The sequence below is a fragment of the Topomyia yanbarensis genome, chromosome 3 (genome assembly GCF_030247195.1).
Source record: "Topomyia yanbarensis strain Yona2022 chromosome 3, ASM3024719v1, whole genome shotgun sequence".
Lineage (NCBI taxonomy): Eukaryota > Metazoa > Arthropoda > Insecta > Diptera > Culicidae > Topomyia > Topomyia yanbarensis.
Genome location: NC_080672.1, coordinates 136,896,412 through 136,922,893, shown reverse-complemented (window position 1 = coordinate 136,922,893; position 26,482 = coordinate 136,896,412). Strand labels below are relative to the sequence as shown.

Sequence of the window (26,482 nt, the reverse complement as noted above, 5' to 3'; positions counted from 1 at the left end):
ATTAACTACTTATATTTCAATATTTGAGGCCTTTTTCTAAATTTTCGAAAGAAAAGTCGTGTAAGCTTTCAAACGTTTTGTATATTTTGTATTACTGTATTACTTTCAGCGAAAAAAAACACATTTTTGGCGATTTTTTAAAACTTTGCGTGAAATTGATGAAAATCTTTGTAAATTATAGTGTATCATTTCAACAACATTCCGTAATTTTTCTAGGCAAAAATATCGACAAACGACTTGGTGACGAAGCTTTTTGTAGAACGTCTTTGGAAGAAGCATTTTTTGCGGTGTAACCTGCCATTCAAAAACTACTAAACCGATTTCTTTCAAACTTTGCATCACATCCTATGTAAAAAAAACCTAACCCTTACGTTGAGTTTTTGAGATAAATTTTCAATTAAGGGTTTTTTACGCATTTTAACCCATAATATTCTAGCGCATGAAATTTCATACGCAGAACTATCCATCGTTTAACGCGTATTTACTGCAGAATTTTGGCATCTAATTGTTTTATTATTGCACTAATCGGATCATTACACCTCATATTTCGTTGTGAAACAAGACAACTGCCATTTTTCATAATTTTGTTTACATTTTTGAACCGTGTAGTTGGGGCAAATGGCGGCTGAAAAGTAAGCAATACATTTAATTGAATTTTATTGTTGGAATTCGTGCTAATAATCCCATTACGTGACAAAACGTTCCTACAGGTGTAAAAGAAGTGTTGTCTATCAGAAAATCCGAAGAAATATGTCAAACAACTTAAAATTTGTTGTTTTTATTTAAGCGTACGAAATGTTTGGCACGAGATATTTTCATTCTCAAAACCATTTTAAGCGGTGATTTTGTTTTTCCCATAATCTTTGATATATTTTTGGGTGGAATTGAAGATATCGCTGCATTTGGCACACTTTTTGAAACCCCTGGGTTATAATGGGTTAAATAAAAATTTCTAGTTTTCTCGAAACATTCCGACTTTTTATGATTAAAAACCCTCTTAATTAAAAGATTGTCTGAAAAACTCAACGAAGGGGTTATTTTTTTTTATTCATTTCGTTTATTTGATAGGCACAAATGCGTTAGCTTGGCGGTGCCAAATTCTTTTGTTTTTACATTTTGGATATCTTAAAACTAGGAAGTTACAACGTTGAAATATTTTTTTTACAAAAGAAAAGAAAGTTTACAGCTATCTTAAGACTAGAAATAAGATTCAATATACAAGAGAAAGCCAAAAGATTTTTTTATGAAAAATTTCAAAACAAGGGATTCAGTTTGATATACAAGAGGGGGAGTAATAGTATTTTACGAAATATTTTACAGTTATCTTAAAACTAACAATATAGTTTAGTACACAAAAGGGGGAACAAATATTTATGAGAAATTTTACAGATATCTTAAAACTAGGGATACAATTCTATTTACAGGATGGAGGACAAGAGTTTCAATAAACAGTAAAAACTATAGGTATCTTAAAACTAGGAATACAGAATACTAATTTGATTTTTTTAACGAAAACTTATGCTTGGTCAAGATATTCAGAGGGTGCATTATTTCCACATCAGTGTAGCAGCAGTTGTATCAAGGACAGGGGAGAGAAGGCGTATGGTGACAGGGAAAGAAGAGCAAAACTTGCAACTTTCACTCAAACGGGAGGGGGGGGGGGGGTATCAGCGAAACAAATTTGCGCCTTAGTCTAGTAAGTCGTCGAGTACCGGATTGGCGGATGGTATTCTTCGGACCCGCGGGGAATCCTTCAAAAGTCATCTGACCTTGAGTCGCTCTCGGTTCAGTTTCCTTCTATGCAGGCGTAGTGGTAAGGGCGACGGCGGTTACATAGTGGCACTGAAGCTGATCGGTTCCACAAGGCAGGAGGAAACTTTAAAAACGAGAAATAAAAAGAAAGGGGCTAAATTGGGATATTTATTGTTTTTATGAAAGTATAAATAAGGGACATATAGGGGAAATCACGAATTGCCAGCATATCTCGGACTGGCACATTGGGTGGTCTACCTTGGGCCCGAAGGGAATCCTTTAACTGAGACCTGGCGTCATAATACCCGGCGCATACCCAGACAACGTGCTCGATGTCGTGATAGCTCTCGTCACAAGCGCACAGACTACTTTCCGCAAGTCCAATACGCCGCAAATGCGCATCCATGGTGTAGTGATTGGACATGAGTCGGGACATTACACGAATAAAATCCCGACCCACATCTATCCCCCTGAACCAAGGCTTCGTTGATACCTTTGGGATAGTCGAATGTAGCCATCGTCCAAGTTCCCCTTTGCTCCACGAGGTTTGCCAATTGTTGAGCGTCCTCTGACGACAAATACTAAAAAATTCGTTGAAGCAGATTGGTCTTTCGTATATGTCACCTTTGCTAATGAGTCGGCCTTTTCATTGCCCGCGATAGAACAATGAGAGGGGACCCAAACAAAGGTAATCTGATAAGATTTTTCAGATAACGTACACAAGGACTCCTGTATCTAATTCCCAGAAAATACGGGAATTGCTTTTTAGGCTTCACCGCACGAAGAGCCTCGATGGAGCTGAGGCTGTCCGAAACGATGAAGTAGTGATCCGTGGGCAGAGTGTCGATGATCCCAAGGGTGTACTGAATTGCAGCTAACTCTGCGACGTAAACTGAAGCAGGATCATTGAGCTTGAATGAAGCGGTGATAGTATTACTGAAGATACCGAAGCCAGTGGACCCATCGAGATTTGATCCGTCAGTGTAGAACATCGCAGTCGACTTCTCGGAATTTATTATAAAATATATTGGGGATCACTTGCGGGCGTATATGGTCCGGGATTCCACGAATCTCTTCCTTCATGGATGTGTCGAAGAATACAGTAGAATCAGAAGTATCTAGGAAACAGACACGGTTGGGATTGTACGAAGAAGGATTGATGCTCTGTGCCATGTAGTCAAAGTACAAGGACATAAAACGGGTTTGAGAATTAAGCTCGACGAGCCTCTCAAAATTTTGAATCACCAACGGGTTCAGAATGTCGCATCGGATGAGCAATCGATATGAGAATTCCCAAAATCGATTTTTTAGCGGAAGAACGCCCGCCAGCACTTCGAGACTCATCGTATGGGTCGAGTGCATGCAACCCAAGGCAATGCGCAAGCAACGATACTGGAATATCTCCAGTTTGATGAAGTGTATGTTCGCAGCGGAGCGGAAACAGAAACACCCGTACTCCATTACCGACAATATCGTTGTTTGGTACAGCCTGATTAGGTCTCCTGGGTGGGCACCCCACCATGTTCCAGTTATTGTCCGGAGAAAATTGATCCTTTGTTGGCATTTCTGTTTCAGATACCTAATGTGACATCCCCAGGTACCTTTAGAGTCGAACCAGACCCCGAGATATTTAAATGTGAAGACCTGATTGATCGTTTCACCCATTAATAGAAGCTGGAGTTGCGCCGGCTCGTACTTCCTAGAATAAACCACCAACTCAGTTTTCTCCGTGGAGAACTCGATACCCAGTTGAAGAGCCCAAGCAGACAAATTGTCCAAGGTATCTTGTAATGGTCTTTGCAAGTCGGCAGCTTTGGGCCCTGTAACAGAGACCACCTCGTCGTCTGCAAGTTGCCCTAGCGTGCATGAATTGGCAAGACAATCGTCAATGTCATTCACGTAAAAATTGTAGAGCAGGGGACTTAGACATGAGCCCTGGGGAAGACCCATGTAGCTAAATCGCGATGTTGTTAAATCGCCATGCGAAAAGTGCATGTGCTTTTCAGACAACAGGTTTAGCAAAAAGTTATTTAAAATTGGTGAAAGACCATGCTGGTGCAGATTCTCTGACAGAATGTTGATAGAAACTGAGTCAAAAGCCCCCTTAATATCCAAGAAGACTGATGCCATCTGCTCTTTGTTAGCATAGGCCATTTGGATTTCTGTAGAAAGCAACGCAAGGCAATCGTTCGTCCCTTTGCCTTTGCGAAAGCCAAATTGTGTATCTGACAGTAAGCCATTTGCTTCAATCCAATTGTCGAGGCGAAACAAGATCATTTTCTCGAACAACTTGGACAACATTGCAATCGGTCGATACGAGTTGTGGTCGGAGGCTGGTTTTTCTGGTTTTTGAATGGCGATGACCTTCACTTGCCTCCAGTCATGAGGGACAATGTTACCCTCAAGAAACTTGTTAAATAAATTCAACAAGCGCCTTTTTGCAGTGTCAGGCAGATTCTTCAGCAAGGTGAATTTGATTCTGTCTAACTTTGGGGCGTTATTGTTGCATGATAAGAGAGCAAGTGAGAACTCCACAATCGAAAACGGTGTTTCGTTCGCGGCATCGTGAGGAGACGCGGCGCCGTACGTTTTCTGAAACAAGACAGAGTCCGGACAGATCTTCTTGGCGAAAGCGAATATTCCACGTTCTCATTGGTACTGTTTCGGTTACGCATACGTCGAGCCGTACCCCAAAGAGTGCTCATCGCTGTTTGTCTCGTTAACCCGTCGACGAACCGGCGCCAATAACTGCGTTTTTTGGCTTTCATTAAACTCTTCATTCGCCTTTCTAGCGACGCGTACTGCTGATAGCTAGCGGGTAACCCGTCTTCCCGGAAGGCCTTGTATGCAGTGGACTTCTCCGCGTACAGCTCTGAGCACTCTTTATCCCACCACAAGGTGGGAGACCGTCCATGGGTATTTGCGCTGGGTACTGGTTTAGTCTGAGCTTGATTCGCACTGTCGAGAATCAAGCTAGCCAAAAACCTGTACTCTTCCTCCGGAGGAAGCTCTTGGGTGGATTCGATTTTAATGGATATCGCGGTCGCGTAACTCTTCCAATCAATGTTCCGTGTGAGGTCATACGAGACATTGATTGTTTCCGATGGTCTTGAACCGTTAGCAATTAAAATTGCGATAGGCAAATGATCGCTACCGTGGGGATCAGGGATCACCTTCCACATGCAATCTAACTGTAGCGATGTCGAGCATAGTGATAAATCCAACGCGCTCGCGCGTGCTGGTGGTGTAGGAATCCGCGTCATTTCTCCCGTGTTTAAGATGGTCATGTTGAAATTGTCACAAAGATCTTGGATTAATGTTGATCTATTATCATCGTGAAGACAACCCCATACCGTACCGTGCGAGTTAAAGTCCCCTAGAACTAGCCGCGGTGCCGGTAAGGATTCCGTGATATTACAAAGCGTTCGGTGCCCTACCGAGGCTCTAGGAAGAATGTAGATGGAAGCAATGCAAAGGTCTTTGCCTTTGATTAGAACTTGACAAGCGACAATTTCAATGCCTGGTGTCGAAGGGAGGTTAATTCGGTTGAAAGAATAGCACTTTTTGATCCCCAAAAGTACTCCTCCATAGGGGTTTTCTCGATCCAGACGAATTATATTAAAGTCGTGGAAGTTGAGATTTATATCGGAAGTTAACCAAGTTTCACATAATGCGAAAGCATCACATTTTAAACTATTTAGTAAAAATTTAAAGGAATCGATTTTCGGGAGGATACTTCTGCTGTTCCACTGTAGAACAGTGATCGAATCGGTGACCTCGTTCGATGACTTAGCCATCGAAGGATACGATCGCTGCAAGGAGGGGCCATTTAGTAGTCAACTGCTTCAAAAATGTTTGCACTATAGGGAGAAAACGTATCAGAAGGCTTTTAAGAGGATCAGTAACATTGAAAGCTGTGAAAATTAAGTCCACTATGTCAGAAAATTTCATTAGTCCGCTACTGGACTGAGTATCTGTTTGAAAAAAGGGGACACTTGGGGTTTTTGGTGTCCCTGGAAGTGGTGGGTACTCCTTGTTAGAATTAATATTTCCAAGTCCTGGAGCAAATTGCTTCGGCTTTTGCGCATCACTTCCGTTGGATTTATTGATTGTAGTTGGCGCACTCTGAGTGGACGACATCTTGGCACCCTTACGAGGCAATGTAGGGGAGGCTGGATTTCTCCTCTTCCTGGATTCCCCTGGGTTAACAAAAGATGTTCCCTCTCGTGGGTCGTCAGATTCTTGCTCAACGTTAGCCAAACCAGCATAGGGATTTTCGGACAGGACAGATGGCGAAGTATTTCTGCAGAAGAACGCCTCGAGCGTTCAGGAGCGCTTAATTTTATCCCTGCGCTGCTTGTACGCAGGGCATGATTTAAGAGCATGTGAAGGGCCCCCGCAGTAAATACACTTTTCAGTTTCTTTGTCGCAAGAGTCATCCTCATGCTCTCCTTCGCATTTGCCGCATCGTTTCTTATTTCCACAATATGTGGCTGTGTGGCCCAACTGCTTGCAATTGCTGCAGCTCATGACCCGCGGTACAAATAGGCGAACTGGTAGGCGAACCTTGTCAAGGAGGATGTAGTTGGGAAGAGAGGACCCGAGAGGACGAATGTCACCCGAAGCGAGCCTGATAGAGAGTAGGTAGTCTTACGTCCCTCAGTGTTTGCGGTATACAATTGTTTGCATTCCAAGATCTTAATCTGTTGAAGTGCCAACCCCGTGCTCCAACAGTTCTTCGCATTTCAGGCCCGGTTCGGACACTACCCCATCGATTTCTGATTTCTACGGCCATAGCAGGCACGTACGCCGTAAATTCCTGCGTAAAGCGCTCATAGCAAGCAATCGCATTTGCCTGGCCGAGATCATTCACTAGAACACGTATCTTGTTTGCCCGAACACATGTTATCTGAGTTACGGCCGGGTAATTAGCAGTCAGATCTCGAGAAAGTTTTAATATATTAACCGGTTTCTCTCCGGTCCGAAAATATACCACCCATGGCCCAGAGGAACCTTCTGGGTACTGCTTTATACGGGAAGCAATGCGAGTATTAGGGGGATCAGGGACTTCCATGATTACATCAGATGGTATTTCGCCCTCGGCCATTTAAGCACGAGGGCAGAGCGTTATATAAACGGGAATGTGTCTTATTATTTGATTACAAGGTTGAGTAAAAGAAGGGAAAAGGAAAGAAAGCAAACGAGGAAACAAAATCAAACAAAACTTATCTGCAAACAACGTCGATTGTTCCGCACCAGCGAAAACAATGTACTGGATTTACTACCGGCACCGGCAGCTAACGAACTAACAAAGGATGACCTTCACTCACTGAAACTTACACACCGAACACCACTGTGAAGTATAACGATCCGTTCCGTTCAAAGGTTGGGAGACGTATGATGTCATCAACTTACCCCGGGGCCGGGGTAAGTTGGTGGGTTTTTCGCGTCACACATTTTTGTTTATAAAAAGACAATGCAGCAAACACTGAGATAATTCAGGGATGTTCCCAACAGCCTGCACTTTTATGCAACATTTTCTTTTTTGCAAGACCAACCTAAATCAAAGCGTTAAAGCATGAAAACTGAACATACCGCCATCTAGCCCCGATCTCCCCTATAGCTCTGTGTTAGTAGTGACGCTAATTGGATGAAATCAGGCATATAAATACCGGGTGAGAAGACGATTATTAAAATGATTTCGTTGAATATCGTTATCTTCCATCTTTTCGTTGTTTTCCTTTGTATTTGTTATCCATGTGACAAGCTAAGGCGTACTTACACGAATAGTTGACTCAGTGATTTTAAGTGGACAAATAAAGAATAATAACAAGGTAATGATATTTACTCTGCTGCCGGAATCTGCCCAACACACAAGCAATCTCAGAGAGATAATAGTTTCTGTTCAATGATTCTATAACAGAAAACATCCACAAAAGGATTGCCATCGCATTAAAAATGAGAAGCAAATTCGTATACTACCTTATTTCATAATGTTCATTTATTTATTTATCGTCGGAGAAAGTACTATAAGTAGTATAATCTAAGTAATGCACATTGTCGTCATGATGCTACATTCCTCTCAAATATTCGAAGATATTTAATTCAGTGTTTAGGGGAGAGCAGATGAAGACGGACACTTTAAGGATAGATTACAGATTCTAATGGTCCATTATGACTTTGCTTGGAAAATGCACACTAGTCGTGATTTGAGGTTATAATCTTTCAATGTACTGATAAAACAAAACGTGGTTTCCATCGATTTTCTCAATCTTTACCGGAAAATGGCCAGGAAATCGGTAAAAAATAGTCTCAGTTCAAGAGAGAGTTATCTCTTTCGAGACATTCTATGTTGTGATCAGGTATTGCATTTAACACTCATATGAGGAAAGTAGACCAGATAATTCACCTCTTCAAAAATAAAAATAACATTTTGTCATGAAAGGCTATTAACACTCAAATAAGTTCTCCGGGAAAATAAAATGCGCAATCTCTTCAAATAAATTAAGACGCTGTAGAATGAGTTTATCACTGTATCTCTTTTGTGCTCGCTGCCTTGCTGGCGTTCATTATAAACATAATAAAATATGTCCATTCCACTTTGTTTTCGATTTTCATGCTATTAGGGTGACAATTTTCACACTGTTGTTTAATTCCACAGAAATCCCCTGGCGAGTGGAGTGCTATCATAGGATATAAATGTTCTCACACTATCGGTAGAGATTGGTTGTGATAAAGAGATATAGTCTTAAATTATGCAAATATAATGGCATTTTCTTCGCATAAAAACTGTCCTTTTCCTATGCTACTACATCCGTTTGGCCTAACACTATTCATACCGCATTTGAAAAATGTTCCTAAATCCTGAGTGATTAAATATTATTTCTGTTTCCAAGAGTGAAGTTTTGAACAACCAGTACATCATGCCAATCTAGAAAGACTTCCTGAGATCAACGATTTTCACGTTTTAATCTTTAATAGCTACTGTCCAAATTTATATTCACTAAAGTGGTATCGAACACAATTTATTTACTTATTTTGAGAAAAGCATTTGAAAACTTGAAATGTTTTGATTTTATTTTTATTGAATTTTACGATGCATCAAGTGTCCATCTTTTCTACGGTGTCCAAACCAACGCACTTTCCCCTACTTTTGTTGAAGAGGGCAAAAACCTGATCGTGACATAAATTATGATACTTAATTCTTAATCGCATATCACAGCGAACATAACTGTTCAATTCCCATTGTCGTAGTTCAATATAATCGTGTCAGTTGATAGTTTCGATTATTTTGTCTACATTAAAACCTATTATGTGGTACGTGTATTAACTTAGTGTTTTTTACAATCGCTTAAGATGAAATGTTTTTACACAAATAAATGTAAAGCTAATAAAGTGTTGGAATATATTCTAAATAGGTGTCATTGGTGTTAAGATTTCCCCACAGACTGGAAGCTTGCTTGAAAAATTATGTTTTGAATCAAATCTTCATCCGGTATTGCACAAACTTGATGCGATATTAAATAAGCACCTGTGGGCAGTGACTTACTGCAAGCTGTCCATGGGATAATCTCGCCCTCTGAACTAATGGAATCCGTTCCGATCAATCCGACGTGGTATAATTGAAATTTGTAACTAATAAGTGTCTATAGACGCGTTCGATTCAAGCTAACTAAAACTAGCAGCAGCAGCAGTAGGGTGGTCCTTCCCGCAGTCCACCTGGCAGTGATGGTTGTTCCACTGACTTGCTGCTGATCTTCGGTAGTAATGTCAACCATTGGTTCCCGCTGTTTCGGTAACCGCTGACACTTCATCCACTCGTGGGCAGACGGGTGTGGTTCGGCATGATCGACGCTCATGCGCAGATCGTTGAACCGCCAGTAGCCTTTGCCCTTGAAGAAGTACGTTTTGCCGTCGCGGTTCTGGAATGCCGAATCGATGTTGTACCCGACGCCCTTCCACATCGACATGTCCCGCGGGTAGTCCAGCTCGACGTGGTTTGCGTCTTCATCGAATCTACAAAAAAGTTTTCGATTTAGTACTGTTTTTGTTAGTGTTTGTTGATATAACAGAAGATCCAAAAAAGAATACTTTAAACTTCATGCAATTTCCGATCGAGACCATGAAGCGAACTTACCTCCAGTAAAGACGACCACTGTACAGATATGTTCGGTTGTTGTAGCTCCAGACGAGTGATGCATCGATTCGATCTATGCTTTCCGGAAGTCCTAGATGTGTCAACGGTTTCGGATATCCCGGTTCCAGATGTTGTGAATTGAACACGTAGTATTGCTTTCCTGTTAATGGGAGAGACAAAAAAACAAACCTTGAACATTCCGCACAGACTTGAAACAATTTGCATTACCTATGAAGAACACAATCTTCTGGTGTTTATTCTCGTACACACTGTCGATTCTCGTGAAGTCACGCGGCAGTCCGAAGAACATTCGATCGATTTCGATCGGAGGTCGATTTTGAACATCATTCTCGAAGATTCGCCATAAGTATCGATCCTTGAAAATGAAGAGCTCGTTGCGGATCAGTGTGATGGCATCATAGCTTGTATCGCATGGATTCGGAATCCGCGGTAGCGGTGGTCGTGTGATCGGATGATGCGTTCCGTGATGGTGATGATGATGGTGGTGGTGGACTTTGGTGGGTGTTGTAACGTGTCGTGGTGTTTCTGTATCTGGTTCTCTGGGATAAGGTCGTTCCTCGTGATGGATTCGACGGGTTGGGTAATCCGTTCCCACACCACGTGGTTTGTCCGGATAGTAAACGCGACGCCGAGGTATCTCGGTGGTAGTGCTTGTAGTAGTAGTTTTCCACGGATGCACCGGATTGTTTTCGGGTAGATCTTCCCATGGGTGCCCATTGTGGTCTTTTCGGAGATAGTACCGTTTGGTGGATGGTCGACGAGGAGGAATAGGGGTTGTCGTGGTCGTGGTAGTAGTGGTTGAAGGAGTGTTTCGCTCAGGATTGCGACCGTAAGTCTTTTTCTTCGGACCGTAGATGCCTTGAATTCCCAATCGATCGTCTTCCGGAATGGAGTCTTTGCCACGGTAGGAAACGTGGTGCCAAGGGAACATGATCGCTTCTTTCACGGATGAATGACCCAACCCTAGCGAGTGGCCGAACTCGTGAACGGCGACGTCAAAAAGACGGGTACCTGTTGGAAATAAGTGATTGATATTTCTTGTTGCATACATAAAATTCCGATAATTTACCATCGCTTCCAAGTGGCTCATTGAGGAGCCAGGTTTCTTCCTCGTCAAAATGGGCATCGCCGCCGATGCCGGTTCCTGGGTAGAAGGCGTGAGCAAGAATTTTACCCGGTCCATCAAACCTGTAACCATCTCCATGAAACTGACGCGCAAATAGAACCTGGATATCTGCTTCACTGCTGTATACCTCGCGGAAGGTAAGATTTGCATTCTGAGACCACAGATCCAATGCTTCGTGCAGAACTCGCCTGACCTGTCCGGCGTCCAGTTCGACCATCGATTGGTTCACCAAACTGAAAATAGGAAGAACAGTGCATCGGTAAGAAAAGGCAACGCTGTTTCGTGAACGAACTAAAAAATGTGTTAAATGGCAAATGTCTGACGCAACGTTCACAAGTTTTTTGTGCTAGGATATCATAAGGTTTAAAGAGACGTCTTCTTCGGATGATCGTGGACGATCCTATCACCCTCGTTTGGTAAGGAGCCATCACAAGTTCGCTGTCATACAAAAACCAAGATGGCGAAGATGAATTCAAACCGACGCCGGCGTCGGCGGTAAAACATGATGATGAGTTATGTTCTTACAATGACCATGCGGTAGACTTGGGTGCAACGTCCAACTCCTGCTTAGCAGAAGGCAAAGAATTCTTCATATTTTCTTTCGATCATGTCCTTATGAGCCTGCCTAGTCTGATAACTGATTCACTCTAGAATATCTATCCGTCTTTCAATTCCATTGCTTTCGTTTCTCTTAGTCTTAAATTTGACGAAAATAGCCAACAAAATCGATACAATACAACCTTGCGGGAATTAAAACATAGTAACACTTTTAAGAGTAGCTACCACATTTTTAAAATTTATAGTTTATCAGGTATTGAGGGACAGTATTTACACCCCACCTCTGTCCCATCCCAAAGCACCAAAGAAGTGACATTAATTTTTTTAGCCAAGTCACTCTCAGCGATTTATTATATCCCCTCTAAACTGAAACTGTCGTTGCGGTTGTTCTTGTTTCTTCCTCCTTTAAGATTCATTCGTTTAATTCGTTAATTAAATAGTTTATTGAATGAATAATTTAATTTCCGTGTAATTTTGAAACATCTTCTAACCCAACTATTCACAGTAGCCCTGACCGTTTTAGTATTTGCGACATATGAAAATATGCTTCAACTATTAATATGGACAAGAAAAACACTTCAGAATAACTGCACTGTTTTGCAGGATGCTTTTCAATAATGGCTGTGTAAGGCTTAGAATAGAATAAAATAGAATAGAATAGAAAGCTTATCGGGTCTTGACGGTGTTCACCACCATCCCCAACGGTAGTCTTTTTTATGACGAAAATTTAATATTTTTGTTATGGGAAGATGATTAGAAGTCTAACATTGCTATACACAAAGATGCAACATGGTGGACCTTAATCCAAGATAGTGGGGTTTTCTCACATTCTTCTTGGTGCGAAGAGCTCAATAATTGATGTGTGCTGCAATTTTTAAATCCAAGATCTTGAACCGGCGAACTTTTCATTACAATTTATTGTAACACCACGCCATATGAGTATTTTCAACTGTACTAGTTGGATTTTTGCTCACAGCAAAAATTCCAACTAGTACATATTCCCAAGTACGCGATCGTATGATATTAATTAATTATTTCTTTATTTACTTGATTAATTAATCATTCTCTTCCAAGTTTTCCAAATCACCCAGTGGAGTGCTTAGGCCAATTACCGCCCTCCGTGTTAAAACAGGTTACATGACAGTTGATCTTTATTATTATTTAACCATACGAACTTCTTCTGGACCTCAACTAGATCCGGTGTTGGGAATCTGTCGTCGGCTGCGCGAGTTGACGGGTTGATTCGCGCACTTCTATCCTCGTCAACTGATTAGCCATTTAGATGTTCGTCATAATACTGTTTCCATCTACCGATCATTTCAAACATATCGATTTATGGCACATAGCCTTCGCGAGAACGATTCGCCGTCGTGTAGAACTTGTCTGTTGTGCAGCTCTATCGCGTCAATATCATGATCTATCGCTTTTTCTGATCCACGCTTGTCTGTATCCTTTCTCGTTCACCCTCATACAGTGCTGCACCATTCTCACCTATGCCGTATTCTTCTATTCAACTCAGTAGTGCTATCTGTGGTGCTTCAGAAGTTGCTCCTGCCATCCTCAAGAGTAGCCACGACGACCTATTCTTCCGTTAGTAGTGCCACCTCCAGCTGCTGCGCGTATATCCGCAGCACTATCATATCTGCTAGATGTTAAGCCTCAACGTCTATGTTCGATGAGTGTTGTACTAACATTTCTCGGAAGGCTGTGAAGATCGCGCATCGTTGGCCGTTGTCGTTCGTAACGGAGTGCAGACTGTCCGGTTCGTTCACCGGTTTGTACATTGCCTGCTGACCTATTTGGGCGTTCATGTCGCCGTAAATCAGCTTAACATCCCATCGTGAGCAGCTGTCATAGAAACGCTCCAGCTCCGCCTAAAATGAATCTTGCTCGTTCGTTGGTCTCGCTTTGTGTGGGCAGTGAACGTTTATGATATTGTAGTTGATGAACCGGGCTTTTGCTTCTCATTACACATATTCTAGTATTATAAAGTTCCTGCACTGCCACGACCTCGAAGTTGCCAGTATGCAGCTCGTCGTGCAAAATTCGGTCGATCCACTAGAAGCCGAGCGACTTAAAATTTCCAATAACACTCTTTTTTCGTCGCATGACTTAATTGATCCGATCTGTACACAAAACTGTGTTTCTGAGTGGATTGTTAGACCTGCACAAACCTCCTATCTGGTCGGAGGCTTCTCATTTCGCTACAGAAGGTGACTATAGCCCACAGATTAACCGTTGTGTGCCCAAGAAGAAAGTCCGACAGGGTAGCCGGGTACCCTCAAATTTAAAAGTTCATAACTTTGGCAAATTTTACCTGCTTTAGAACACTTTTAGAATTTGTGAAATTGAACCCGACGGATGCATCTGGTTCCCGCTAATCCGGATTTCCGAAGGGATATTTCAGTACTGGGAAACAATTTGTTGATACTAATAAAATTCGATGCTAAGTCAATAGGCCGAAGACCATTAAGCCAAAGGGCATTAGGCCGAATGGTCATTAGGTCGAATTGTCATTAGGCCAAATGGTTATTAGGCCGAATGGCCATTAGGCCGAATGGTCATTATGCCGAATGGTCATTCATCCAAATGCAAAAGGCTGAATAGCCATTAGAACGAATAAACCAAAGAGAGATGAAGTGGTTGGAACGGCAAAGAACGATCAGTTTTCAATGAAGAGTGGTTTATTTAGATTTTTTTAAAACTTATAATTATAACGTTTAGCATATTTACACCCCATTTCTCGCTACTGATTTATTGACTGCATGGAATAAAAAATAAAATAGACGCCTAATGTGGCTACGCCACATCGCTTCGAACCGGGTGCTGTCCGACATCGCTACCGCTCCGTCGGACTTAAACTAATTAATAGCCCATATGGCCCAGTTTCGCTTGGGAGGGGCCGCCGCTTCCGACGGCAGGTCGGCGGCCACCTCGTCCGGCGGTTCCTCAACAGCTTTATGATGCTTCGGATCCTTGGCCTCGGTTATGCGGCAAATCCGCATCACACAGGCTTTGCTGCATGCGGTAGAAAGTTCAAAAAGTAAATAAATAAAAAAATAAATGAATATGCGTGTTTCTGGTGAAATATTGGCAACATAGTGGCATGTAAAATGACAACTTCTAGAATAAGTTATCCGCTTTAATTACCATAATCGAAATAAAGAGAATGAACTTTAGTAAAAGTTGTATTCTATGTTTTATGTATGTTAATTGTCATCTAGGTCAACTTCCGTAATTTGACTGGTGAAATGCACAGGATAGAATTTGAAAGAACATCTCATATTAAAATAAAAAAAAACATCAATTATTTAAATTATTTGAGTTAGGGAAATAATTAGAGATTTTAAGAGAGAATGTAGAACAAAATAGAAAAGCAAGAGATAGTGGAAGAGGTTGAGACAAAATGGTAGAGAAGAAATATGAAAGAAGAAAATTAGATTGTTTACGTTTCACAAGACTTTATAATGATGGATCAAATTGTCATAGAACAGCTTATTTTGATTACAAACAGATTTGATGTGTTTAACATCCTTCTGCCCAATGGCCGGACATTGTTGCCGAAGCAATGTAAAAAATAAATTATAATAGCACCTAACGTGGCTACCCCACACCGCTTCAATCCGTGTGCTCGGACCTCAAATGAAAAAAAATATTCATGATATCCAGACAATGAAAAAAATACGAGATTCGTTCAATCGAGATACGAAAATTTAGCTCATACCGAGAAGCCCCGAAAGCTGTACGGGATAAGTTTCGGTTCCCTTTCCCTTCTCTCTATTAAGCATCCGACCTAAAGTCCATTCGACCCAATGATCATTCGGCCAAATGTTCATTCGGCCTAATGACGATTCGGCCTAATGACAATTCGGCCTAATGACCATTCGGTCTAATGACCATTCGGCCTAATGACCATTCGGTTTAATGACCATTCGGCCTAATAACCATTCGGCCTAACGACCATTCGGCCTAACGACCATTCGGTCTAACGACCATTCGGCCTAATGACCATTCGGCTTAATGACCATTCGGCCAAATATCCTGCTGCCTAGATACCTTCGGTCTAAAGTCCTTCGGCCTAATGGCCGGACACCAAAAAATTCTATTGGTATCAAAATTCTTGCAATTGTCTCAGAGAAGGTTGTTTATTATCGTTACGGGATCATATGACGATTTGACCTCGGAACTGTCACTCACTGCCTTGCGGGTATCTGCTCCGGAAAGAGTATTGCGGGATCAATTCATCAAATCTCGACAAACATATGATTACGGCCTAAAAGCCAACTGTCAAAATCTACTTTGAATGGAAATTCTAGACAAACCGTTACTAGTCGGAACACAGTTCACAACAGTTTATGAAAGAGAAAACTTTTCTCTTTCATTTACTATCAACATCTGTGATTGGCGTGTAACGGTTTGTCCGGAATTTCCATTCAAAGTGGATTTTGACAGTTGGCTTTTAGGCCGTAATCATATGTTTATCGAGAAATGTTCCTATAATCATAAGGTGCAGTCATGTGAGTCCATTCCACGAATTTTGAGATCGATAATGCCAGTATTCCATAGAAATTCACAAATAATATCACAGAATAGGAACATACCTTCCGAAATCCGAATGCATTTTTACAGATTAAAAGTGATTGAAATCCTGAATTCAATTCTGTTCATTCTGTTAATTCCAAATTGATAAAAACACAAACGAAATTCCATCACTTTAATTTGGCTTTTGTCCTATATATTAATAACTTTATTGAAAGTTTAATAACAACTCCAATACATCGGCTAGGTGCAATTTATGTTTCAAAATGACAGAAAAGGGGTTCCATTCCGCAAGATTGTAAATTGTTTGTGAGAAATCTTCCAAAAAATGAAATTCATGTCGACGCAACCAAGTTTCAAAAATCTTAACGTCAAGTAATGTTTTGAGCATATCTCTTTTTTTGAATTAGTTTTCGTAACAAGAATATATACAGTGGAAAAAAACTAAATTTAAAAGTATTTTGTTTGTAACAATTTTTATCAACATACGTGGAAAACTGCATTGATGAGATAGTTTGGTTATTTATAATTAATTAATATCAACAGACACAGTGTGGTCCTAATGATAATTTCTTAATCTATTTAAAAAGTTGAATTGTAATCTGCTGCGTGGAATGTGAAGATCGAACTCGGATGACACTCTGTTGAAGGTCCGCTGCAAACCAATGATGGCACCGTTTACTCCATAGTTAGTCCGGCGAAGAGGTAATCGGAGGAATAAATTATTGCGAAGGGCGCGAGGGCGAACGTTCATGTTTATCGCACTGAGAAGCTCGGGGCAGTCAATTCGATCTTGCAAAATATCCGAAATCGTCATAGCACGGAATAGATCCCGTCGCACTTGCAATGTATCGAGTCCAATAAGCAAACCCCGGCTTTCATAACTTGGCAGCTGGTGAGGGTTGCTCCAAGGCAATCGACGAAGGGCAAACCGAACAAATCTGCGCTGTACTGTCTCTATTCGATGGACACCGTTGAGATAATGAGGGTTCCACACAACTGAACAATATTCCAGAGTTGATCGAACGAGTGAGCAGTAGAGAGATTTCAAGTAGTAAATATCTGAAAAGTGCTTAGATATTCTCATTATGAACCCCAAACAGCGTGATGCCTTTGCGACAATATAGCTGATATGCTGTTTAAACGTCAGTTGTTCATCGAGAAAAACTCCGAGATCTTTGACGCAATTCGCTCTGTCAATTGTGGATTCAGCTAGACAGTAATCGCATCGAATTGGCGTTTTTTTCCTCGAGAACGTAATGACCGTACATTTATTGGGGTTTAGGGTCATTCGGTTGATCTCGCACCATTCCGCAAAGGTTACCAGTTGGCGTTGAAGGAAAGCTGCATCATCAGTATTTCGGATTCTATGGTATAACTTGAGGTCGTCGGCGAAAGACAACCGTGGTCCTTCTAAACAAAAGTTAACGTCGTTGAAATACAGAAGAAAAATCAATGGACCGAGGTGGCTGCCTTGCGGAATACCAGATGAAGCAAAGAACTCTTCGGATCCTATCTTGACTGCTAGACGACGATCACTGAGATACGATTGCATCCAACGGAGAATATTAGTACCAAAGCCAAGTCTATCCAATTTTGCCACTGCAATAGCGTGATTTATCTTGTCAAAAGCAGCTGAAAGATCCGGGTACATAACGTCAGTTTGAAGGCCGTCCGACATAGCATCTGTAACATATGTTGTGAACGACAGAAGATTCGTAGATGTTGAACGTTTCGGCATAAATCCATGCTGAGTCTCGGAGATATACTGTTTGCAGTGGCTGGAGATGGGTTCCAACACAGCCATTTTAAACAGCTTAGGAACTGCGCTTAGCGTTGTAATACCACGGTAGTTGTCAACTACCTTTTTATCACCTTTTTTGTGAACTGGAAACATGAAGGAGAATTTCCAGTGTTCGGGAAATACTCCGGTTGTTAGCGACAATTGAAACAGATGACAAAGAGGTTCAATTAGACCGGCAGAGCATTTTTTTAGAATAATAGTTGGTATACCATCTGGGCCTGCCGAGGTTGAAGCCTTCATTCTGCTAATCGCCAGTTGTACCATATTATTGTCGATATTGATAGAGTTCAAAGACTGGTATGATTGAGGTATATTGAGAGCCGCGCGTGAAGCCTGGGTCGGTGTCAGTTTCTCGTTGGAGAAAACACTTGCGAACTTTTCAGAGAATAGTTGGCAGATCTCCTGTAAACTAGAGCTCATACGTCCTCCATAGCTCATCGTTGAAGGCAACCCGGATTCCTTTCTTTGCTCGTTTACATGCTTCCAGAATGTTTTAGGTTCGGACTTCAACTTACGTTGCACGTTTCGCAAGTAATCGGCATGGCAACGCTTCGATGTCTTTTTATAGACTTGGTTAACATGAACGTAGTGTTGTCGCAGCATGTAGCCCCCAAATTTGGAGTACTTCTTCAGAGCGGCTCTTTTAGTCGCTTTTAACCGTCTCAGCTCGGTAGTGTGCCACGCTGGGTGCTTAGATTGAAGGCCACTTCTTTTGGGTACATAGCGATCGATAGCATAGCTCATAACATTGGAGAAGGTCTGCACTGCAACGTTGACATCATCATTGTCGAGAATTTCAGTCCAGTGGATATTCGACAGGAAGTCAATAATGCTATTATATTTGGCTTTTCTAAAATTATAGCTGACGGTGTCAGAAGCATTGCAGTCATGCTTCACTCGAATCGCTTCAAGCAATATATGCAGGGGAGGGTGGTGTCTAACAGTCTTTACCAGGGGGAACGGTGCTGCGGTAACTTTTGGCGCGTAGTCAGATTTGCTCGAAAAACAGAGATCAAGGATTCTGTTGTTCTCGTTCACCACATTATTCGTTTGGCGCAGCAGATTTAGACTGTAGCAGTCAAGCAAACTGGTGATACCAGCATGAAAAGATGACAGTTCGGGATCAGCGAACATAAATCCGTCAGAAGCAGAGCGCCATTTTAATCCGGAGAAATTGAAATCACTAACAATCAGGATCTCATCAACCGGGCTTGCTTGAGCGGAAATCCGTTCCAGTGACTCAGTATGTGAATCAATCAATGTCGAGCCAGTTTGATTCGCACCCACACCTGCTCGACACAGACCCCCAAAGTATCGTCAATCAGTTGCGCTTTCAATCGACGATGGATAGCCACAAGTACCCCGCCGCCGGTAGCCTTGAGACTGTTGCGTGAGCTGCGATCAGTTCGGAAAACATCGTAGTTGACACCAAATGCTTGCACTGACAGAGTGCTATCGCTAAGCCACGTCTCTGTGAGGGCGATTATGTCGAAGCATTCATCCGAACTTGCTACCAAATAATCTTCGATTACTGAATTCATACCACCGGCATTCTGGTAATATATTTGTAGGTTTGAATGCCGCGATTGACTGGAAGCGAGGAGCTGATCAATGCTTGCATTAACAAAATCAGGTTCGTACTTGCCGTTGGTATCGATTTGGAAGACCCCTTCACCACTCCTGCACACAGGACCGGGACGACTGGTGAACGCTGGCTGCAATGGCTCGACTGTGGCAGGGGGATCAAGGGCTTCCATAGTGCTAGCTGCAGTTCGTCCCAGGGTGCGATGAGTCATACCAGCATAGCATAGAGTGCTTAGTCCTTCTGTGATCGTTGTAGACCCGAATGTGCTATGAAGAGACGTGCTCGTTACGATGGGATCCAAATTTTGTTTTTGACATTGAAGATTCACAGCGGCGGTAGAGTTGTGTTCATCAGCAGACTGTAAGTGAAATTTATGTTGAGGGCGTGCAGCATCTTGTATTGCTTCGGAAGGACATATACCCTTCTTGGCTTTACCTGACACAGAAGAAGTCGCCGATTCGCCAGGTAGACCTAAATCGCTCGCCGAGGTACAAGAAGTTAGACAGATGAGTTTATCCGGAACAGCTTGGCGCTACTGTCCACCACCAGATGGATTCTTCTCCGCCGCAATCCTAATGATAGGTCGTTGGATTTTTGAATTGGTCACAAATTCACGGAAGTAGATGTCCGGCCAAGAGTCTTTGGACAGAGCCTTATCCCTGTATGATTTGCTAACGATAACTTTGAAAGTAATGAAGCTCAAAGATGAGAGAGATCCTTGTCCTTAGGAACTAGACGAACTATTCTCGGTTGCAGATTCTCCCCCAGACAATCTTTCACAGGGGTAGAAACTTCATCATCCGTCGTGCTGGGATCGAATGCTGACAAAATATGTAAGTGGGCGGCGAATTTAACGTTTTTCCGCGGGTGGCAGAAAGCCTAACGCCACCACGGTAGCAACTTACTAATGGGATTTTCGATTGATTGACACCGGTGTAGTGGATTGCACTGGTTTTGCACTTTCTAGCAGAAATGTCAATGGAACATACCCAGTTTTCTGCACTTCTGCTAGAAAGTGCAAAAACGGTGCAGTTTCAGTGCATTCCACTACACCGGTGTCAATCAATCGAAACCCCCATAAGACAAATTGGCTGGCGGTAACTTGCGGTATCTCATGTAAGACACACAGAGGAGTAACTAGAACAAATTCTTGGCCAAAAACCAAAATATTTTTTTTTCCATTTTTTTGTTTCGTTATATTTTTTTTACATACCTAAGAACTGTATAACGTGGCAAAATTAGGAGTATATAAAAAATTGTTAAAGAATTTTTGCATGTATGCCCAATGGTGATATTTTAATCGTTTTCGTTATATATTCAGCAAAATCGCTTTCTAGTGATGATTAGAAAAACTCTAGTAAGAGAACTGCGGAGAGAAAAACAGTATTTTTGGCAACGTATGTCGCGGCATTGTATGAAAACACGTTCAATGTTATAAGGATAGGCAATGTTCGATTGGATCCCTTTTTTGACAGCTAAACGCGAATCCAATCGATTCAAAATGGAGTCTCCGCAGTTCTCTTTCTAGAGTTTTTCTAGTGATGATGACTGTATTAAATAAGACAATATTATTACAAACGTAGTTCAACACAACCGTTTGTTTAACTTCAGCTTAAAACGGACTAAAAAAGTAAACTTGTTGTGTATTGCACCAACTTTAAAAAATACTTTTTTTAACCATTTTAGTCCAAATTTGAATGATAAAAAAGTTACATTATACGGCTAGATCCGGCAAAGTTGCTGAAGCAGTATTACAAAACAAGATTTCAGCTATGCAAAAAATATTCGAACTCTTCCGATCTTGTCCGATCCACCAATCCCAAGCGATTTGAAAATATTGAAATTTTGACTAATTTGAGGTACACCGAAATCCTGTAGGGCTAAATATTATGTTTGCCAAAATGTATCTCTATGAAAATATGCACAGGCGTCCCTTTTCTTCTCCCTTTCTCACTGATCAAATGTTTATGCAACTAGAAAAACAAATCTATTCACAAAGATCACCTAGAAATTACTAGTATTTGAAAGGATATAGAAAATTGGCCTCTGCACTGGTAGGTGGGTAGATGCCAAATTGTTCCAAAAACTAGTAATTGTCTATTTTTAGTTCATATTAAGGCATAATAACAACAATTGCAGCAGCAAATTATTTTGGCCAGGATTCGACCCCAATTACTCCTCTGTGCGACACTCAAAATGAAAAAAAAAAAATGCAGCTAAAAAAATTGCCATTGCAATTAAATTTCATAACAGAAAAATTATTTTAATTATTAAATGGTCATAACAGAAAAATTATTTCAATTAAGATGAAATGACGCGAGCTCAAAAAAACGGAAATGTTTCTGATGAGACGAAATCGAAACGCGAATTTCATAACTAATTTAGTTATAGGTTTTGAGTCCTCAATGCGCAAATGTGGTTTTAAACAATTTTCTCATTAGTGGAGAAAACATAGTTTTTACCCAAAATTTATCTCCACTAAGGAGAAATATAGCATAATATCGAAGACTACATAATAAGAAGACTGATATCTGTTTCCTTCCCCCATACAAACGAGAAGCGACAGAGCTTACAGCGCCTCTATTGGAGGAAGGTAGGAAGCTTAATGTAACAGTGTATATATGTGAGTGCATCACTATGGGAAGTACCACCTTTACCCGCAAGTGGCGTTGCTGTTACTGTCTCCCGATTCTGTACAGAGTTACCAGTCTTCTTGATATGCAGTCTTCGATAATATTTAGATGCAACGAATTCATTTTCGTAGATCTATGTTTACTGTACATTCTATAGTATGCACCATTCAGTTTACGACTATCGATAATCAAAAACATCTATCAGTACTTTCCGCGAAAGAAGAATTGAGGGTATGATAAAAACTGTAGGTAATAGCAAACCATTCACACTGCGTAACAAAATTGTACGTATCGTGTCATCAAAACGCGGTTTTGCAATTTAATCGCCCTTCTGCAATCAAATTATATGACCTACACGGTGGTCCCCGATTCCCAAAATGGTTCTGCATCAACCCAAATTGTAATCTCGGAACGAAATTGGCGTCGTCAATTCGCACTGCTACAATATAAACAATGATTCAGCATCGAATCTGATGCAGGATCGTTTCGTTTTGTGACGAATCCAAACACAGATGGAGTACTGGGCCTATTTTAGCAATTTTCTTATTGCGTCTGCTATCACTCTTCCACGCATTCATTCAAGTGATTTAGGATGATTGGAATTTTTCGCTTAATTTCGAATATTGCATATTTGAAAGTCTTTTTTTCCTAGTTCATCGATTGTATCTGGTATTGGATGGTATTGGATTGTATAGGTCAAGTAGTTAACAAAATTGCGTGATGTCTTACCTTAAATGGTGGGAATAGGTAAATTACCTTACCTATTTACTTGTTTATTGGTGCCAATAAAAATCGGTATGAATCAATTTAGTTTCGAGCTGGAAATCAAACAACGTACTGAATAAATAAATAAGCGAGGCCCACAGAGGCGGAGAAACTGGTATCAAACAGAGGAGCAATAGTCCTGGTTGTTGTGGTTATTGACCCATTAATACTACAACTTGATGTGATTTACATAAAAGATTACTATGGCTTCAGCACTGAATGGTGGCTATTATTCGCGGGTTTATGATATAGGTATATTGCTATATTTTTGGATTGATACACTTTTGTAATTAGTTAAGAATGCATTTTAAGGTGACTTGTGCGAGATGGATTTGTTGAAATTTTAATTTGAATATTAGGACAAACAGACTAAGTTTGTCTTTCTCATGTAAAAAAATTAGGCAATCAGTCTGGAAATCGACTGCCTAACCTCCGATTCAGTTTTTTGAGTTCGAAAGATGTCTATTTGACATGTTCGTCTGGCACAGAACATTATTCCTTCTGCGTATAATCCCATCCATGCCCGTTTCTTAGATACTTCTGTTTTAACTGTAGTAGATCCGTGGAATTCCGGGTCATATACGCCCGCAAGCGATCCCAAATATGCTTTGCAATAAATTTCGAGAAGTCGATTGTTATAAAATGAACATTTTTTTTTATTAATTACACTTTCTATATTTTCCGACCGGAGAGCTCAATTTGTGCTAAGGATGAAAAAAATGTTGGACAGTAAGCGGTTAATATCAAGTGCATAGGAAAAACTAAAAACAACACATGGCTTTTCGACCGCATTTCCGAAAATAATCAAATCACCTGGAAAGGTTCGCACGCGCGTCGCGCGTCGTTCCAAGTTGCAGCCTCAGGTTATACCATTCTGCTGAAATCTTGATTGATAATGACGCTAAGTTCGATTCGGTCTAATTTCTTACAATATTTGTCCTATGTCAAACAGAAGTGCTTGACAAAGTTTGATTTGACCCCTGTATAGTCTGTGAGGAGAAGGCTTTAGGAAAAGATGTTTTCACAATAATGGAAAGATCCGGGATACTTAAAGCATCCAGAGGTGACAGGACAAATGCGAAGTAAGCAATTCACTTTTCTACTTTGACTGTGTGGCACAGGTGCTTATTTCCAGGAAGGATTTTTGCATTTTATTGGCACGTGCCGACAAGTTTGCTTTTCAGTTCGGACAAGGGTTGGCTAACAAGAATGTTCAATGAATATTCAGTAAAGATTTTTGACATAAGGTAAAGAAAGTTATTTCACGGATAGCACAGTTTTAATCCAATTTTAGTTCTTCTCCGTAGGACTGAGGATACAAATGATAGGAACTTTGGATCAAGATTCATTACTGTCATTTCACCAAAGCAAGAGAAAAGATAAATTATTTCTGACTTTTATAGATTGAAACCCTTCTCAAATGATTGTTTTTCCCTTCTTTTACAAGCACAAACACGTGATTTTCTGCACTTATCTTATGCACCAACAGCACTGGTGGAGTGACGTTTATTCCGCTCCGCCCTATGGACTAAATGGGGAAAATTCCGCCCTTTCATGTTCCCGTCATTAATAAGGCTACATTTTCAACATTTAACGCGCTTATATTACAAGTGGAAAGGGGTTCGCTGCATATTTACGTGAGCCATCGTGTTAGTTCGGAGGTGTAAGCACATTTGTGCTGCCAGTCTTGACATGCAATGGGAGTTTTCACAAGTAGTATCGGGATAATGGATAAAACGCTTCAAATTGCACCGACCTGCGGCTGGTGGTGGTGGGAAGGCGCGTTGTGTGCTCGAATGTAAAACCTAGCGTACCGTTTATCCAGTGGTATAGTCAAGAAGCTAAAACTTTTAATGATCGATAGATTTTGTTAACTATTTTTGGCAAAGTGATAACTAAATAAAATGAAAGGTTTCTTGTAAAGGAAAAGTTTAAATTATTTACGTACTAATGCGATCGATGAATACAAGAATTAGCACAGTTCAAAGTAGCTGCTAAAATTCTAAATCTGATATATCACTGATTCACTTATTATTTTTGCATAGTTTCGACATATTGGTTGTATTTTTATTTTTGTTGTTTCCAAATAAAAATGGACCCTGAAGAAGACACAAGAAACGGGCCACGAAAGAGGCAATATTAAGCATTTAACTTTCTGTGAGATTGCTCTGCTGGAACTCATTCCAGGTTTGCCGAACACCATGCGGGAGAGGTAAGATATTCGGGAGGTCTGCTTCAGTATAATTGATTTAACTATATCTAGTTCCACAAAGTTTCACTTAAGCAACAAATTCAATCACGGTTTCAATGCTTAAACCACAATAAATAATTGCTTTCAAGGTATGGAATCTGAAAGTTAGGCTTTTTCCAAATGCCTATAGAAATTTTACAAGTCGATTGTTTTGAATTTTTCGGATTGTAGAGGAGTTTAACTACGGCACTGCATTCGGCGCTTTCGGTACAGCTACTGCTTTGCCGGTTGTGGAAAGTGAAATGGGGTTTCCTGTACGCGAAAAGTACTTCCTATGTTTGTCATGCGAATGCAGTGAATGAAGAAATTTTCCGTAATCGGTCATTAATCAATTTCAGAACGAATTAAGAGCGATGGGCTTCCGGGTTTACTGCAGGGTTCAATTGGGAGAGTAGTGCAAGGATTATTTTTTCATAGCGCTACACTATGTAGAGGCATGTGGCCGAAAATCGAAAATTGCATCAACTCCAATTTATATCAATTCAAATTATATTGAGTGTTTATATACACTACCCGTCATAAGTTTGGAACCGCTTCAATAAGTATTGCAACACCCATATTGAATGTTGCATTTAGCATCACCTAGGAAAGGGTTTCCTGAGGCTGTATCTCGAAATCCTGATTATCTACATGTTTGTTTTCTTCAGGAAAGTTGTTTTTAAGCCAATTTTAGTTTGGTGTTATGTCACTACATGACGCTAGTGTACGCTTGAAGTTTTCTATACCTCATTGTGTAACTCCGCTAGCGAATGACGGATCCCAATAGTAGCATGTCTGTAATAACATACGTACATGGAACTATTGAGATCCAGAGCTACAGGTCCAAAGCCCTGGTAAAGGAGGATGGTTGTGATGATCCGGGCCGAGATCACCACGTAAAGCAAGGTAGGGCATAACCCCAATTCCAAGGCGTGAAGCGACCCGTGCCGAGGGATGAGTGATCGAGGGGGTGAAAAAGATGCTCGATCGTTAACGGAGCCTGTGGGGTACTTGGGCAACCCCCACAGTAAGCGTCCCTTACCACGCTAATGCGGAGCTCTGGCGTGGCGGACATATATTTCTCGCGCTACTCGTGGGACTATACATGGAGGCAAATAAAAATAAAAATAAACAGACGGAGGTGCCAAACCCCTTCGCAAGAGGTGGTTTGGCGAGGTCTCCCCCCCGTGGGGAGAGTAGTGGAGCGATGAGTGCTGCACCCGAAAGCACCAGTGACCCCCCCGCAGTGGTAGGCAATACCCCTACCAATGCATCGGAGGGGCCAATAGCTGCGATGCGCAAAGTAGCGAAGCAACTCGATGCTATAATCGA

General features: G+C 41.2%; 1 protein-coding gene across 3 annotated transcripts in view; it reads right to left on the bottom strand.

The window, feature by feature from the left end:
* Window positions 1-7,731: 7,731 nt before the first annotated feature.
* Window positions 7,732-26,482, bottom strand: part of LOC131690688 (matrix metalloproteinase-2) — a 659,150-nt gene continuing 640,399 nt past the window's right edge. For all 3 annotated transcript variants that reach the window (XM_058976616.1, XM_058976615.1, XM_058976618.1), the window contains 4 exons: window positions 10,980-11,269; window positions 10,118-10,921; window positions 9,890-10,049; window positions 7,732-9,768 (listed from right to left, as the gene is read on the bottom strand). In XM_058976616.1, coding sequence (XP_058832599.1) covers window positions 9,399-9,768; window positions 9,890-10,049; window positions 10,118-10,921; window positions 10,980-11,253 — 1,608 coding nt within the window. In that variant the 5' untranslated portion in view covers window positions 11,254-11,269 and the 3' untranslated portion in view covers window positions 7,732-9,398. The remainder of the gene's footprint in view (window positions 9,769-9,889; window positions 10,050-10,117; window positions 10,922-10,979; window positions 11,270-26,482) is intronic.